The 17,546-nt window shown below is 39.3% G+C and overlaps 1 protein-coding gene across 1 annotated transcript; it reads right to left on the bottom strand.

Moving 5' to 3' along the window:
* Positions 1-5,563: 5,563 nt before the first annotated feature.
* LOC125483156 (probable G-protein coupled receptor 139) lies at positions 5,564-17,237 on the bottom strand. Its single transcript, XM_048597095.1, has 2 exons — positions 17,123-17,237; positions 5,564-6,501 (listed from the first exon to the last, which is right to left on the bottom strand). The coding sequence occupies exons 1-2, from the start codon at positions 17,235-17,237 to the stop codon at positions 5,564-5,566; spliced, it is 1,053 nt and encodes a 350-aa protein (XP_048453052.1).
* Between the last annotated feature and the right edge of the window lie 309 nt (positions 17,238-17,546).

Raw genomic sequence — 17,546 nt, 5'->3', positions numbered from 1 at the left:
GGTCATTTACATCCACTAGAAAGAGTACTTTGGGTCTTGATTTAAAATCTTAGCCAACAGGTCTCTGCTGGTGCAAACACCCTCAATTACTACCCCACTACTTCAGAGCACCTCAGCTCTTCAGGTGGCTGGAAGGGAGCTTAAAGGTGCAATGCTCTAACTCAACGAAAGCCATTTTACTGCAGTTGCTATGTGAACCTAATTTTGACACTTATCAATATGTGTTTCACCTGTTCAATACAACTTCTCCAGTCAGTGTTTTTTTTTACTGTATCTAGGCTATCACTGCTTCTTTAATCCTAATGTACAGATTGCCAATATATTTTGTGGCACATTCACAAGATCCTTTTTAAAGTCTATAATATTCAAATATATGCCCTTGACATAAATCTTGGAAGCGCAGTGTTGGATGTAAAAAGCATCAAGAGGGCATGAGCAGTTTGGATAATTGGTAGGACCATGGAAGAAAAATTCAATGGAGCAAAATTTTGGTAGAAAGAAAAAAGAGTAACATAAATGATAAAAGATATCATTTAAAAGAGATACTGCTGAGAAGAGAGAGATCTGGAAATGTTTATGAAAACATTTTTGAAGGTGGCAGGGTAGGTTAAAAAGCAATTACTACACATATGGGAGCCAACCTTTTGGAAATAGAGGCATAATGTACAAATACCAGCAGGTTAAATCCCAAGAATGTTGACAGAAGAAGTAAGGAGGAATTGTTTCCAACAAGAGCAGAGGAGAGAGATTTCAGATGAATGGCAAAATAATTAGGCGTGGCACGAAGAAAAATATTATGCAGCAATATATGATCTGGAATACACTGTGAAAGCAGGCACAACGTGAGATGTAATTCATCTATTCTTTCTTTCCCCTCTGTCATAGACCAAACTGTTCTGATTTCTCTAGTTAATTGGTATTTCACCGAATTAAGTTTAACAACCTGTTGATTTATGAGAACTGGAACTTCATTTGTGGCCACAATATTGTTATGATAAGTAGAAGGGTTTATTTAATTTTAGACAATACGTTTGTCTATAATCAATATTTATTCATGTGTGTAGATGTAATTTGTTACAATGTGAAGCGATTTACATGTTACACCAGAGCTGACCACCAACATTAGGTTACTCAGGAAGAGATCACCAAGTTGTATTACAATCTGACTAGGGACCAAGAACAAAAATAGAAATTACTGAGAGACTCAGCAGGTCTGGCAGCATGTGTACAATGAAAGCTGAGTTTGTAGCGATATCTGGATTGCTCCTGGTGCCACACGCTAGTGACATTAGGAATAGGAGGATACAGCAGATGAATACTTGGCTGAGGAACTGGTGCAGGGGACAGGGATTCACATTTTCAGAGTGTTAGGATCTCTTCTAAGGTAGAAGTGACTGATATAAGAAGGATGGGTTGCACCTGAATTAGAAGGTGACCAATATCCTGGCGGGAAGATTTGCTAGTGCTACTCGGGAGGCTTTAAACTAGTGTTGGGGTAGGGGAAGTCATAATGAAAAAAGAGATAAGTCTGAGTCTGGTACAGTTGAGAAGAGAAGCAAATAGTCAAGGTAGGCAAGATCAAAGCAGAGAATGAGGTAAGCCTGTTAAATTGGATTTATTTCAATGCAAGAGACCAGACAGGTAAGGCAGATGAACTCAGGAACACAGGGCTGAGATATCAAGGCAATTTTAGAAACCTGACTGAGGGAAGGGTGGGACTGACAGCTTTATTTTCCAGGATATAGATTAGAAACGAGAAGCAAGAGAGAAGGGAAACAACGTTTTTGGTTAATGATAACATTAAGGCTGTACTCAGGGAGGATATTCCTGAGAGTATGTCCAATGAAGTTATATGGCTGAAACTGAGAAATAAGAAAGGGATGATAACCTTATTTGGATTGTACCATAGACCTCCCAATAGTCAGCGGGAAATTGAGAAGCAAATTTGTAAGGAGAGTTCAGATATCTGTTAGAATAATAGAGTTGTAATGGTAAGGGATTTTAACTTTCCAAACATAGACTGGGATTGCCATAGTGTTAAGGACTTGGATGGAGAGGAGTTTGTTAAGTGTGTACAAGAAAATTGTCTTATTCAGTTTGTGAATGTACCAACTAGAGAGAGAATGAAACTTGACCTTCTCTAGGGAAATAAGGGAGGGCAAGTAACTGAGGTGTCAGTGGGGTGCACTTTGGGGCCAGGGATCATAATTACATTTGTTTTAAAATAGTTATAGAAAAGGATAGACCTGATCTAAAAGTTAAATTTCTAAATTGGAGTAAGGCCAATTTTGATGGTATTAAGGATGAGCTTTCAAAAGTTGATTGGGAGAGGCTACTCACAGTAAAGGGGCAGTAGGAAAGTGAGAGGCCTTCAGATAATGAGACCCCAGAGGCAGCATGTCCCTATTAGTGTGAAAGGCAAGGCTGAGATTGCTGGGCCCACTTGCTGAGATATTTTTATCATCGATAGTCATGGGTGAGTTGTGGGAAGGCTGAAGGTTGGCTAACATGGTGTCACTATTTAAGAAAGGTGGTAAGGAAAAGGCAGGGAACTATAGACCGATGAGCGTGACATTGGTGGTGGGTAAGTTGTTGGAAGCGATTTTGAGGGATGTATTTGGAAAGACAAGGACTGATTAGGGATAGTCAACATGGGTTTGTGCATGGGAAATTGTGTCTCACTAACTTGATTGAGATTTTCAAAGAAGTGACAAAGAAGATTGATAAAGGCAGATCAGTGGACGTTGTCTATGTGGACCTCAGCAAGATGTTCAACAAGGTTCCATATGGTAGACTGGTTAGATTACATGGAATCCAGGGACAGCTAGCCATTTGGATACAAAATTGGCTTGAAGGTAGGAGACAGAGGATAGTTATGGAGGATTGTTTCTCAGATTGAAGGCCTGTGACCAGCAGTATGCTACAAGAATCAGTACTGGATCATTCCAGATATGAATGACATGGTGGGCCATCAAGTATCATTAAACTTCACAACAAAACATAATTTTTTTACTTTTGTTGATCCAGCCTTGAAGCCTGCTCTGAAGAGTCTTTCTATCATGGACTGTCACATCAACTGCTCCTGTCATTGACTGATCATCCTTATGTCCTGGGTTCATGGTCCACATGACTGTAAATTACATTCCAGACCTTATTCACAGGGAAGAGTCCAGCTTTTCCCCTGCAGCTAGATGAAACAAATGCTTGGTTTATACCTGAGCTATAGCTTCCTCAGCTGTAAGAAGCTATAACTGCTTATGGGATTTTTCAATGCCCATTCTCTCAGTGCGCTCAAATGTCCATGTCTCAAGCTTCTTCTGAGCAATACTGCCTCCCCCACACAGTTACTGACAAACACATTCCAGAAACTCTGCTTCCCAATCTGTCAGCTCCTCTAGACTCCAAGACAGAGTCTGCCCCTCTTTCTGTTCAACTAAACCGGGACCCTGGAACTGCTTCTCAGTGACCCCTGGACAGTGCTTAGTGACCCATTGATAACCTGACAATGAGCCCCTCTACTCGTGCATAAAATGGAGATTGACAGCCGAACCAAACCAGCCTTTCTACCTCTGCATTCACAGCAAAGTAAAATTAAAACCTTCCAGGATGCTCAAAGTTGACTGCAATGGTTCCAAACCAGATTTCTTGAATAATCAATCCCTGACTCTGTGAATAATCTATTCTTGACCCCAGGACTGTAGCTTAATCAAAAGTCTTCACAATTTCTTCACCACACTGTAAAGTTAGCAGAGCAAAATTAGATAACATAGACCAATTGGTCTATGTTAGAGGGCTCTAACATTTTTAATGTGATACAAAAAGTTAATCTCTTGGCATTCAGTTCCTTTAGCAGTTTCAGTCATTAAGCAAGTTAAAGAGAATGGTAACTTGGTCTTGGAAATGTCAACAACAGTTTTAGGGAATGGGATAAAGATTCAAATAATACTGCCTTTGTTTTCAGCCCTATTTACACAAAAGACAAATAAATAATCACTGTTAAGGGATAAATAAAAGGAAAGAATAAAACCAGCCAGATAAGTTCAATGGTTTACACACTGCATTACTCCACAGGCATAGACTATACTTGCTTGGTTGATTTTCAGAAGATATCAATCAGGGTCACATTTACAGTTTGCTCAGATAATGGTAGTAATACTTCTAAGTTAGTTTTGTATCTCTGAACTCCCAAGAGATGCTCATGGGAGGTTAGACAGGGAGCTTTCAAATCTTCACGCTGTAGCGTCAACAGCCAGATTATTTCTTGGACAGAAAACCCAGTCCAAAACTCAATTTAAACTCTGACCACTGCCTGAAATAAAACAAAGTGATGTCCTGGTGAAGTGTCACCAGACTTGAAATGTTAACTTCATTTTCTTCCCACAGAGGCTGGCAGACATGCTGAGATTTGCCAACAATTACTGTTTTTATTTCTGACCACTCTCTAACAAACTGAGGGTTTCCTTCATGAGGTCCAACTTGTCATTCAACGTCTGCCATCTGCTTGAGCAAAAGATCTTTTCCAGACTTGTTGGAACCAATTCCCAATTACTGATCTCATTAACAACCAAAGCCTGCTATCTGTTTAATCATAATGCTCTTCGCCAGTGATGAAGCATCTGCAGAGCTTTTAGATCAGGAACCAAAATGCAATTTACTTCCAGGTCTGGACTCACAAATAAGCTAAAGTTGTTTGCTCTGTTTTCCTTTTAAAACAAACTGTTGTCTTCAGTCCAAAAATAAAATTTTGGAAGAATTAAAGTAAAAGTAATGAAAAATTAGTAGACGTTATCAAAATGATACAATAAACAATCTTCTGGCATTCAGTTCCTTTAACAGTTTCAGTATTTGAGAAAGTCAAAGAGAATGGCAACTTAGTCTTGTTTGGTAAATATCAAAAATAACTCTAGGGAAGGGGATAAAGATTTGCCTAAGCAATAACTGCATCATAACCAGAATTCCTCGTACAGAGACAAATTCTGAAAGGTGTAACTGTGATGTCAGTTGGATGTGTAGACTACACATCCATGAAAAAAAGCCAAAGTTGCATGGTTGCATAAAAATAAGATCGGGTTCCCTTTAACTTCAGAACACTCTCTCCAGTCCAGAGGAATGTGAATGAAAACACAGAGATCTCGGAGGGCAGGAACCAGCAAGGCTGATGGATACTGCATACTGTTCACATCATCTACTAGACTTCACAATGGGACTCCAGCATACACAATAAATTCTTTTCCAATTACAGCTAAGATTATTTTTACTGATTGATTCCTGTTGGCATGCATTCAAGGACATGGGATGGTCTTTGACACCAGATAGCATTCTAGGAAGAAGGATGGAGCTTGGACAACACAAAGTTGAGGAGAGGCAGAAACCACACATTGAAGCATCTCAATAGAATTCCATGAATCATAAGCAGCGTTATTGTTATTAAGAAGGTTGTGACTTATAAATCCATAACTAAAGACCAAATATAATCATACACCTCTGGATTGTTTCAGAAGGCAACTTAAAATGGCCAAAGAAGGAAAATTGAGCCTCAGCAAGCAGGAGCTGAAATGGAAATCTAGTCTCTCAAACAAGGTCTCAATTGAAGTTGCTCATTTTTCAAAAATCTTTCAATCAATGCCCAGGGAAATTTCAGAACCTTCTTAAACTCTTCCCTGAAATTTTTCTGAGTAGCTGCATAAATACATGTGTTTGTGCAGGAATTCAAATGTTTTATCATCGCTCCAGACTCAGTGGCGATGTACACAGGTGATGTACGGTCTCCTCGATAGTAAGTTGTGTTTGTTACTTTTGTCGTAACAAAGCTTACATTTGCTGTCAGCCATAGCAATATGAAACTGCCCGATATAGTGAAGAGTAAAATGATGGATTTCCTTCTGCTCTCTATCTCTGAATCTCTCTCATTCTCATGTGTGTGTCCCCGGAGAGATCTACGGGCTCTAGTGGCCACTAGAACACATCTCACTGTCAAAGAATTTAACAAAATGATTAAAGCGAATGGGAGCCAAACTTGCCAAATGCTATGAAACCAGACAGACACAACACCAAAGGTTGAGGAAAAAAATGCCAAACTTCCCCGACAGCCCCACTGCGTTTTGTTAATTACATTTTCATGTTCATATGCAAACCAAACAGTAATATTCTTTACAAATATCAGGATAGAGAACATTGTTATAACCATTGACGCTGTTCTCTTGGTGCAGTATGTTGCTTTAAATCTCTGGTGGCACATAATTATAAAACGGTCAAATGTGAAGGACACAGTGAACCAAATTGTTAAATCAAGGCTGACAACAGTCATATACAAAATGAAAGTACACACAGGAGTGTGAGACAGGAGTGAATGTGGAAAATGATAACTGAAAATATAATACACCATTATATTAATGGTCAAAACCAATAGGTTTGCTGTTGCCATAGCCACCATGTAGACAGAGATGCACTTTGAAAGACCACACTGCCCTCGTGAGAGAATTACAATTGTTATTAGGTTCACTGTAAGAAAGAGAAAGGAGAGATAACAAGCACCATGATCTAAAAGATATTGTTTGAATTAAACAATAAGAAACAACAAGAATACATTCCATTGAAACTATTCCATTCCAACTACACCAGCAAGTATTCCCCATTTCAGACTGACCAGAGAACATTTCAGAGTTCAGCATTTTGCTGCGGGTGTGGAGTCAAATGTCTGCCAGACCAGATTATGACGTTTTTTTAAAATGACATTGATTACATGGTAACTATTAGGTTCACATTTTTAAAATACTAGAGGTTTATTGAATTAAAGCTTCTCCATCTGCCGTGGTGGGATGCAGACCCATGTCCCCAGAACTATAGTTTGAGATTTTGGATTTCTAATCTAATCATATCGCCAGTACACCATCACCACCATTAAGCATAGCATGAGGTTATGTTAGTATTAAAATAGAATCATAGAATCCCTACAGTGTGCAAACGGGCCCTTCAGCCCAACAAGTCCACACCGACCCTTGGAGCATCCCACCCAGACCCGTCCCCCTATAACCCTCCTAATTTACACATCCCTGAACACAACAGGCAATTTAGCATGGCCAATCCAACTAACCTGCACATCTTTGGACTGTGGGAGGAAACCGGAGCACCCGGAGGAAACCCACACAGACACCGGGGAGAATGTGCAAACTCCACACAGACAGCCACCCGAGGCTGGAATCGAACCCGGGTCCCTGGTGCTGTGAGGCAGGTTGCAATGAATTAAAGAAGAATGGAGGATTAGGAATCTTTCAGAATCTAGCTGGTGGCCACCAAAAGCTGATAAAGATGGACAATCCAGCAATATGAGTTTAAATTGGCTATGAACATAATAACAGATGATCATGACCTTCAACGGGATATCACAAGAAACAGAGCAATTAAATTGTACATTCGTCCCTTCATAAGAAAGCAGCATTCAAATTATCATGGATATCAGCAAATGGCAGAAATATTGAACAACCTTTTGTGTCTCTCTTTACAGTAAACATTTCATATCAAAAATAAGAAATAGCCTAGTGCCTATTAAAAGTAAGGAAATTAAACAAACTATTATCATCTGAACAGACTTAAGTAAGTTAAATTAGGGCCAGTTCTGAGGAAGGGTCACCAGACCTGAAGCATTAATCCTGATTTTTTTCTCTGCAGATGCTGCCAGAAATGCAAAGCTTTTCCAGAAACTTGTGTTTTTGTTCCTGATTTACAGCATCCGCAGTTCTTTCAGTTTTTATTTAAAAGTAGGGCTTGCTGAATCAATGGTAATACTTTAAACACTGGTTCGCCTTTTCTTTAATTCCAGATATTTATTGAATTCAAATTTCCCCATCTGGGGAAGGTAAAGTAAGAAAAAATGAAGCATTTTTACATTGGCAGGCCATGACAAGTGGAGTGCTGGTCTCAGTGATTGACAGACTACATAAAAGAGAGTCAGAGAATAATTCATCCACATTTGTCAGCAATACAAAACTGGTTGGAAACATAAGCTGCAAAGAGAGCTCAAAGAATCTGAATAGAGACACAGACAAGTTAATTCAGTCGATAACTACTTGGCAGTTGGAGTATTTAGCAGGGAGGTTTGTGGTTATTGACCTTAGTCTTAACAATACAAATTCTGAATATTTGTTTAAAAGGCACCAAACTTGCAACTTTTTAGAGAGACCTGTGTGCACGTGGACAAGAAACACAGACAGTTAGCAAAAGTGAAATACTGTGGATACAAGAAAGGTAGCATAATTTTGGACTATATCCATTAATGTTTCAAAGAATGAGAGGTTGTCTCATGAAATATTCAAAGCTTCTGAAGGGGCTCAATAGATAAATGCAGAAAGGCATTCCCACTGACTGGGCAAACTCGAATATATGAAGACAGTCTCAGATACGGGGGCAATAATTTGGGAACAAGATGAAAAATTCTTCATCAAAGGATTGACAATGTGTGGTAGTTTTTATTCCACAAGATTGTGGATGTTCTATTATTGGCTGAGAGAGATAGATATTTGGCTTCTCAGGTAATCTAAGGATTCTATAAATGGGTGAGAAACTGAAGTTGAATCCCAATATCAGTCATGATCATTTGGAATGGCTGAACAAGGTCATCAGGCATAATGGTGTATTCCTGATTCTGTCTCTTGTTTTCTCATTAGTCTAACTGAGATATATATAGAGATACAGGTTGAGAGCATTTTACCTGATTCTATGCAAATAACAACTTAGGAATGTCTCAGTTACAGGGCCAATAATTTAGGAACCAGATGAAAAATTTCTTCATCAAAGTATTGACAATCTATGGAAGTTTTTATTCCACAAGCTTGTGGATGTTCTATCACTGGCAGAGAGAGATAGATATTTGGTTCCTCAGGCAATCCAGGGATTCTAGGAATGGGTGGGAAAGTGGAGTTGAATCCCAAGATTAGACATGGTCGTTTTGAATGGCTGAACAGGGTCAAAGGGCAGTCTGGCAGATTCCTGCTCCTATCTCCTGTGTTCTTATTAATCTAACTTAAATATATATGGAGATACAGATTGAGAGCATTTTACCTGATTCTATGCAAATTCAACATAGCAGTTTAAGAAAAATTCTTATTGTAGCCATCATGTGGGAAATCTATCCACACGTTTATTTTACATCCCTATGTTAGCACTAAATGACAGGATGATCCAAAACTCCTAGCACGTACTAAACTATACTAAAATCCTTGCACACAAACTTGCACATTATAACATCATTTAGATTTACCAGGTTAAAGAAACATGGAAAACAACAGCAAGAGGTTCATGAGCTGGTTCCAACAATTGTAAAAGTTATGATACAATCACGCCAAAAACACATCACATGATTGAACAAGCAGGTAGAACAAGGAGAATCTTTGCATGATTCACAACATGCAGATTACAACAACTCACCAGGGATACCGACAACTGAGAGAATTGGGTAGTAACTCTCTTTTACAAGCAGAATAATTTGTTGCTCCATTCTGAACTGTATTCAAGCTGAAAGTGTTTGATTAGTGCATGGCTGATACATGGGCAGGGAATTCTCTACTTATTCACACATCAATCCTCCAGTGGATCAGACAAGTTACATCATTGGTGACATTAGCTACAGTGTTTGAACAAATAAGTTCAAATTCTCTTTGTGCTTTTCTAATATTTCAGAAGAAAAATGTTTGAAAATACTATTTAGCAATTTGATGGAACACATACATTGAAACAATTTGTCACAAATTTCAATTGGAACCTGTCAGTATTGTGGTGGTACATTCTCTATTCATACAGGATTGCTGGAGTCAGATTCCCAATCGCTATCATCCTCACTCTGCTCTTGACTCATCTGTAATATCCCATTCCTCGGCTCCCACAAGTGAGCATGTTCTACCAGTATTAGTAGTATCATATATTTTCACTGGAGGTCACTATGTTACTGTAGTAACATTAAATGTGTTACTCCAGAAAAAGTTAAATCTTGTATTGGCACGACCGTGTTACTCAGGTACAAGTCACAACCCGCCTTGACACCAGAGTTAACTGTTACTCAAGTCTGAGTGATACCCTACATCGATACCAGAGCTGACCATATTACTTCCAGTCCAAATGAAACCCTACAACAACATGAGAGTTAACCATGTTACTCCAGTACTAAAGGTACCTTACATTTACACTAGAATTAATTGTGCTAATGCAGGGTAAGTTCTACTTCCACATTCTGGATTCAATCAAAGAACAGGCTAAACCAGACCTAGTATTTTAGCCCAAATTAGGATTCATTAATGACTCCATAGGTGGGATAATCTGAAGCATCAGTGGCCATAAAATGATTGAATTTTACATTATTTTGAGAGAAAGAGTAGTGAGTACAAGACTGGCATTTTAAACTTAAATAAGAATAACTAGACATCATACTCAGACCTTTGAGTATGGGAGTTGGGATATTATGTTGAGGTTGTACAGGATATTGGTTAGTCCTCTTCTGGCAACTGTGTCTAGTCTTGGTTGCCCTGTTGCAGGAAGGATATTATTAAGATGGACAGGTTACAGAAGAGATTTAAAGGATGTTGTTGGGAATGGAAATTTTGTGTTACGAGGAGGGCTACTACTTGGGAAATTTGGTTGGCATGGACTGGTTGGACCAAAGGATCTGTTTCCATGCTCAGTGACTCTCTGACTCTGTGATTCTTGCTAGATTTGAAGTTATGGCCAGCTCAACTTGGTGACTCAACCATTGGCTGGTGAAAGCGAGCAAAACAAGGGATTTAATTTATTTAGTCTTTCTTTACCCCTCCTGAACAGTACAATCTGTTCTGTTTTCTCCAGTTAATTGGTATTTGTCTGAATTAAGTTTAAATGTTAAGTTCAACAACCTTTTAAGTCATGAAAACTGGAATCTCACTGGTGGCCACAATGTTGTTAAGGCAAGTTATAGGGGTTCTTTAATTTTAGAAAGTAAATTTGGTCCATAATCAAAACTTATTCATATGTATAGATGAAATTTGTTACATGTGAAGCAATTCACAAGTTATAACAGAGATGACCACCTACATCATTTTACCCAAGAAAAGATCATCGAGTTTCATTACAATCTGATGAGGGACAAAAGACAAAAAAGTAGAGATCGCAGGAGAGGCTCAGTAGGCTTGGCAGCACGTGTACAGGAAGAAAGCCGAGTTAACATATCTCACTGTCAAAGAATTTAACAAAATAATTAAGGTGAATGGGAGCCAATCACACTAAATGCTGTGAAATCAAACGGACACTACACCAAAAGTTGATGGAAAAAACCACCAAACGTCCCTGAGAGCACTACCACATTTTGTTAACGGCATGTTCATATTTATCTGCAAACCAATCAGTAATATTCTCTGTGAAGATCAGGATAGAGAACATTGTTATAACCATAGATACTGCTCCTTTGGTGCGGTGTTTTGCTTTAAAGCTCTGGTGGCAGATAATTATGAAACAGTCTAATGTGAAAGACACAGTGAACCAAACAGTCATATACAAAATGAAAGTACACACAGAAGTGTGAGACAGGAATGAATGTAGAAAATGACAACTGAAAATATAATAAACCATTATATTTTTGATCAAATGCAGTAGATTTGCTGTTGCCATGGCCACCATGTAGACAGGGATCCACTTGGAAAGACCACACTTTCCTTGGGAGAGAATTACAATTATTATCATGTTCACTGTGAGAAACAGAAAGGAGAGCTTATAAATACCACTACCTAAAAGATATTGTTGCAAATAAACAATAAGAAACATTTAAAGTATCAATTCAAAATGTTCAACAAGGATACATTCCATTGAAAATCAAAAATCTCAGGAAGTAAGATCCATCTATGTCTTACCCAAGGAGATATGAGCAATGATTTTATTCATTCAACAGATGTGGATATTTCTAACTAGGCCAGCAAGTATTCCCACTTCAGGTTGACCAGAGAACATTTCAGAGATCACCATTTCGCCCTCAGTGTGGAACGAAATATAGGCCATAGCCAATAATGATGGAAGATTTCCTTTTCTAAGCAGGATCAGGGAAGTCGATGCATTTTTTAAATAAAAGAATGATATTTGTTACATGGTCACCTGTGGGTCAGCTTTTTAAAATGATTATTGAATTCAAATTTCCCCACCTGCCATGGTGGGATTATGACTCATATCTTCAGAACAGGATCCAGAGGTTATGGATTTCAAATCTAATTATATTGCCAGTATATCATCACCACCACTAAGTGTAGCATGAGGTTCTCTTCATGTTGCAATGAATTAAGCTCAATGGAGGATTGAGTAGAGGCCAATTTAATAATTTTTATAAAATTATAAAAATGGTAAATGAGAGTAAACTGGCCATGAATATAATAGCTGATCGTCTTGGCCTTCAAATAGATATCAAGAGGGAGAGAGCAGCTAAAGTATACATCAGTCCCTTTGTAAAAAAAAATACAATGCAATTTATTATGGATATGATCAAGTGGCACAGAGATTGAACAAACATTTTTCATCTGTTTTTACTGTAAATGTTTTATACCAAAAATAAGGAGTAGCCTAGTGCCTTTTAAGAGTAAGGAAATTAAACAAATTCCTATCATCTGTTGAACCTAAAGGATGTAAAATTAGGGCTTACTGAGTTGAGGGTAACATGTATTATTATTAACATGTATAGAGGGTTGGGTATGGACAGGATCACTATCAGGTTAGCTTTCTTTAATTCCAAATATTGACTGAAATCAAATTTCCCCATGTGGGGAAGGGAAATCAAGAATAAATGGAGCATTTTTACGTTGGTAGGCCATAACCAGTTGTTTGCTACAAGAATCAGTGCCTTGGCCTCTGCGACTTATAGACTACTTTAAAAGCAGTCAGAGAGTCAGTTGACAATACTAAACTGGGTGGAAATGTAAGCTGCAAGTAGAACTTAGAGAAGCTGCATCGACACTATGACAAGTTAATTGGTTAGACAACAATCTTGCAGTTGAGGTTTTAAGCAGTGAAATTTGCGGTTATTCATTTTAGTGATAACAACAGATATTTTGAATATTTGCTTTAAAGGCATGAAACTTGTAAGTTTTCAGAGAGACCTGTACATGAAACACAGAAAGTTAGCAAATGTGAAATACTTTGGATACTGGAAAGGAGGAGTTAACTTGGCATCTAGCCCCTGTAGGTTAGAAGAATGAGAAGTAAAATAGGAATGAAACATTCAAACTTACAAAGGGGCTTGATAGATAAATACTGAGAGGTATTCCCACTGACAATCAAGAATATATGAACACATTCTCAGTTACGGGAGCAATAATTTAGCAAGCGGATGAAAAATTCTTCATTGAAGGATTGACAATCTATGCAAGTTTTTATTCCGCAACTTTGTGGATGTTCTAACATTGGCTGAGAGAGGTAAATCTTTGGTTTCTCAGGCAACCCCAGGGAAATAGGTAACATGTAAGAAAGGGGAGTTGAATCCCAAGATCTGTCATGATCATTTTGAATGGCTGAACAGTCTCAAAGGGCAGGATGGCATATACATGTTCCTTTCCATTATGTTCTTATGGATCTAATTTAAATATATATGGAGAAACGGGTTGAGACCATTTTATCCAATTCCATGCAAATATCAATATAGCAATGTGAGATAAAATTGTTTTTGAAGCCATCACGTGGGAAATCTAGCCACACATTTATATTACTGCCCTATGTTGGAAGTAAATGACAGGATGGTCCAAAACACCCAGCTTTCACTGAACTAAACTAAAATCCTTGCACACAAACTTGCACATTATAACAACACTTAGATTATCAGATTAAAGAAACATGGAAAACGAGAGCAAGAGGCTCATGAGTTGGTTGCAACATCTATCAAAGCTGTGACACAGTCAAAAAGAAAACGTATCACATTATTGAACAAGCAGGTAGGACAGGGAGAATACTTGTAATGATTCACAACAAACAGATTACAACAACTCATCAATAACTGAGAATTGGGTAGTAACTCCCTTTTACAAGCAGAATTATTTGTTGGTCCGTTCTGAATTGTGTCCAAGCTGAAAGTGTTTGATGAGAGACATAGAGTCTTACAGCACAGAGACAGGCCCTTCAGCCCAAATGGGTCCATGCCAAACAAAATGTCCATCCACACTAACCCCAGTTCCATGCACTAGGCCCATATCCTTCTAAACCTTTCCTATCCATGTATTCATCCAAATGCCTTTCAAATGTTGTTAATGTACCCACCTCAACCACTTCCACTGGCAGCTCATTCCATATGCATACCATCCTCTGTGTAAAAATGTTGCCCCTCAGGTTCCCATTTATTCTTTCCCCTCTCACCTTAATCCGATGCTCTCCAGTCCTCAATTCCCCAGCACTGGGGAAAAGACTGAATACATTCACCCTATCTATGCCTCTCATGATCTTATACTCTTCTATAAGATCCCCGCTCAGTCTCCTACACTCTAAAGAAAAAAGCCCTAGCCTGTCCAACTTCTCCCTATAACTCAGTCCCTCGAGTCCTGGCAACATTGTTGTAAATTTCTTCTGCACTCCTTCCAGTTTAATCACATCCTTCCTATAGCAAGGTGACGAAAACCGAACACAATACTCCACATGCGGCCTCACCAACATCCTGTACAACTGCAACATAACTCTCCAACTTCTGAGCTTAATGCTCTGACTGATGGAGGCCAGTGTGCCAAGCGCCTTCTTCACATAAGAATTGCCCCATTGGGAACACCCAGCATGGGTTCATGAAGGGTAGGTCATGTTTAACTAATTTGGTGGTATTCTTTGAGGACATTACTTGCATGGTGGACAATGGGGAACCTGTGGATGTGGTGTATCTGGATTTCCAGAAGGCATTTGACAAGGTGCCACACCAAAGGCTGCTACGTAAGATAAAGTTGCATGGTATTACAGGTAATGTATTGGCATGGATAGAGGATTGGTTGACGAGTAGAAAGCAAAGAGTAGGGGTAAATGGGTGTTTTTCTGGTTGGTGGTCAGTGGCTAGTGGTGTGCCTCAGGGATCAGTGTTGGGACCGCAATTGTTTAGAATTTACTTAGATGATTTGGAGTTGGGGACTAAGTGTGGTGTGTCAAAATTTGCAGATGACACTAAGATGAGTGGTAGAGCAAAGTGTGCAGAAGACACTGAAAGTCTGCAGAGGGATATAGACAGTCTAAGTGAGTGGGAAAAGGTCTGGCAGATGGAGTACAATGTTGATAATGTGAGGTCATCCATTTTGGTAGGAATAACAGCAAAATGGGCTATGTTTTAAATGATAAGAAATTGTAGCACGCTGCTCTGCAGGGGGACTTGGGTGTTCTTGTGCATGAATCGCTAAAAGTAGGATTGCAGGTGCAGCAGGTAATTAAAAAGGCAAATGGAATTTTGTCTGCCATTGCTAGAGGGATGGAGTTTAAACACAGGGAGACTATGCTGCAGCTGTATAGGGACCTGGTGAGGCCACACCTGGAGTACTGTGTGCAGTTTTGGTCTCCTTACTTGAGAAGAGATATACCAGCACTGGAGGGGGTGCAGAGGAGATTCACTCGGTGATTCCAGAGTTGAAAGCGTTGGATTATGAGGAGAGACTGAGTAGACTGGGATTATACTCATTGGAATTCAGAAGAATGAGGGGAGATCTTATAGAAACATATAAGATTATGAAGGAAATAGATAAGGTGGAGGCAGGGAGGTTGTTTCCACTAGCAGGTGAAACTAGGACTAGAGGGCATCGCCTCAAAATAAAGGGAAGCAGATGTAGGACTGAGGTCAGGAGGAACGTCTTCACCCAAAGGGTTGTGAATCTGTGGAATTCCCGGCCCAGTGAAGCGGTTGAAGCTACCTTGCTGAATGTTTTTAAGGCAAGGCTAGATAAATTTTTGAACAGTAAAGGAATTAAGAGTTATGGTGAGTGGGCGGGTAAGTGGAGCTGAGTCTCAAAAAGATCAGCCATGATCTTATTAAATGGCGGGGCAGGCCCAAGGGGCCAGATGGCCTACTCCTGCTCCTAGTTCTTATGTTCTTATGTTCACTGCCTTATCTACCTGTGACTCCACTTTCAGAGAAGCGTGCAACTGCACAGAAAGATCCCTCTGTTTCAATACACTCCTTAAGGCCTCACCATTCACCATGAAATTCTTACCTTGATTTGACTTTCCAAAATGCAACACCTCACACTTATCTATATTAAACTCCATTTGCCATTTCTCGGCCCACTTCCCCAGCTGATCAAGATCCTGCTGTAATTTCTGATAACCTTCTTCACTGTCCACGATGCTGCCTATTTTAGCGCCATCCACAAACATACTAATCATGTCTTGTACATTCTCATTCAAATCATTGATTATAGATAACAAACAGCAATGTTCCCAGCACCGATCCCTGAGGCACACCGCTAGTCACAGCTCTCCAGTCCAACAAGCATCCTTCTACTGTTACTCTCTGCTTCCTACCATAAAGCCAAATGTGTATCCAATTTGCCAGCTCTCCCTGGATTCCATGCGATCCAACCTTCCAGAGCAGCCTACCATGTGGAACCTTACCAAAGGCCTTACTGAAATCCATATAGACCATGTCTACCGCCCTACTCTCGTCAACCTTCCTGGTCACTTCATCAAATATACAAATACACCATCAAATTTGTGAGGCATGATCTCCCACGCACAGAGCCATGCTGACTACTTCTAATCAAACCCTGTCTTTCTAAATGCATATATATCTTTTCCCTCAGAATCTACTCAAGTAACTTGCCGACGACAGATGTTAAGCTGACTGGTCTATACAACCTAGTCTAAACTTTGATACTGGAATATCTGAATATGATTTCTAGTTATCCGCATTTAAATTTAAAATTCTAGTCTTTGACCCACAACCTAATGTCTAATTCAATCACATTATGGCCTCTGCTGCTTCAGGCCCTGCCTATGAATTCATTAACTAATCCTAATTTGTTGTACAATACATCGTCTGGTTTAGCCTCTTCTATGGTTGAATCCACAATGTGTAATTAAAATTAGTACCGTAGTAACATGAGTAGTTTTTCTTTGCGGCCCTTCTTGAGTAAGGGCACAACATTCATTACCCTCCAGTCTTCCAGGACCTCACCTGTGGCAAACGATAATATAAATATATCAGCCAGTGGTTCCGCAATTTCTTCCCTAGCCTCTTGCAGGGGTCTTGGACACACCTGATCAGGACCAGCAGAGTCATCCACCTTCATACATTCTACTACTTCCAACACCTACTCTACTGTGATGTGGACTGTCCCCAAGATATCGCCACTAACTTCCCTAAGTTCCCAAGTCTTCATGTCTTTCTGCACAGTAAACACAGAGAAATATTCATTGACGATAGTGCATGGCTGATACTTGGGCAGGGAATTCTCTATTTATTCACACATCAAACTTCAAGTGAATTAGACAGGTTACACCATTAGTGACAGTAGCCACAGTGATTGAACAAATAAATTCAAATTCTTTTTTAGTTCATCTAATATTTCAGAGAAGAAAATGCTTGAACGCGTTATTGA

Source organism: Rhincodon typus, chromosome 5, assembly GCF_021869965.1.
Source record: "Rhincodon typus isolate 14 chromosome 5, sRhiTyp1.1, whole genome shotgun sequence".
NCBI lineage: Eukaryota > Metazoa > Chordata > Chondrichthyes > Orectolobiformes > Rhincodontidae > Rhincodon > Rhincodon typus.
This window is presented reverse-complemented; position numbering and strand designations above follow the sequence as displayed.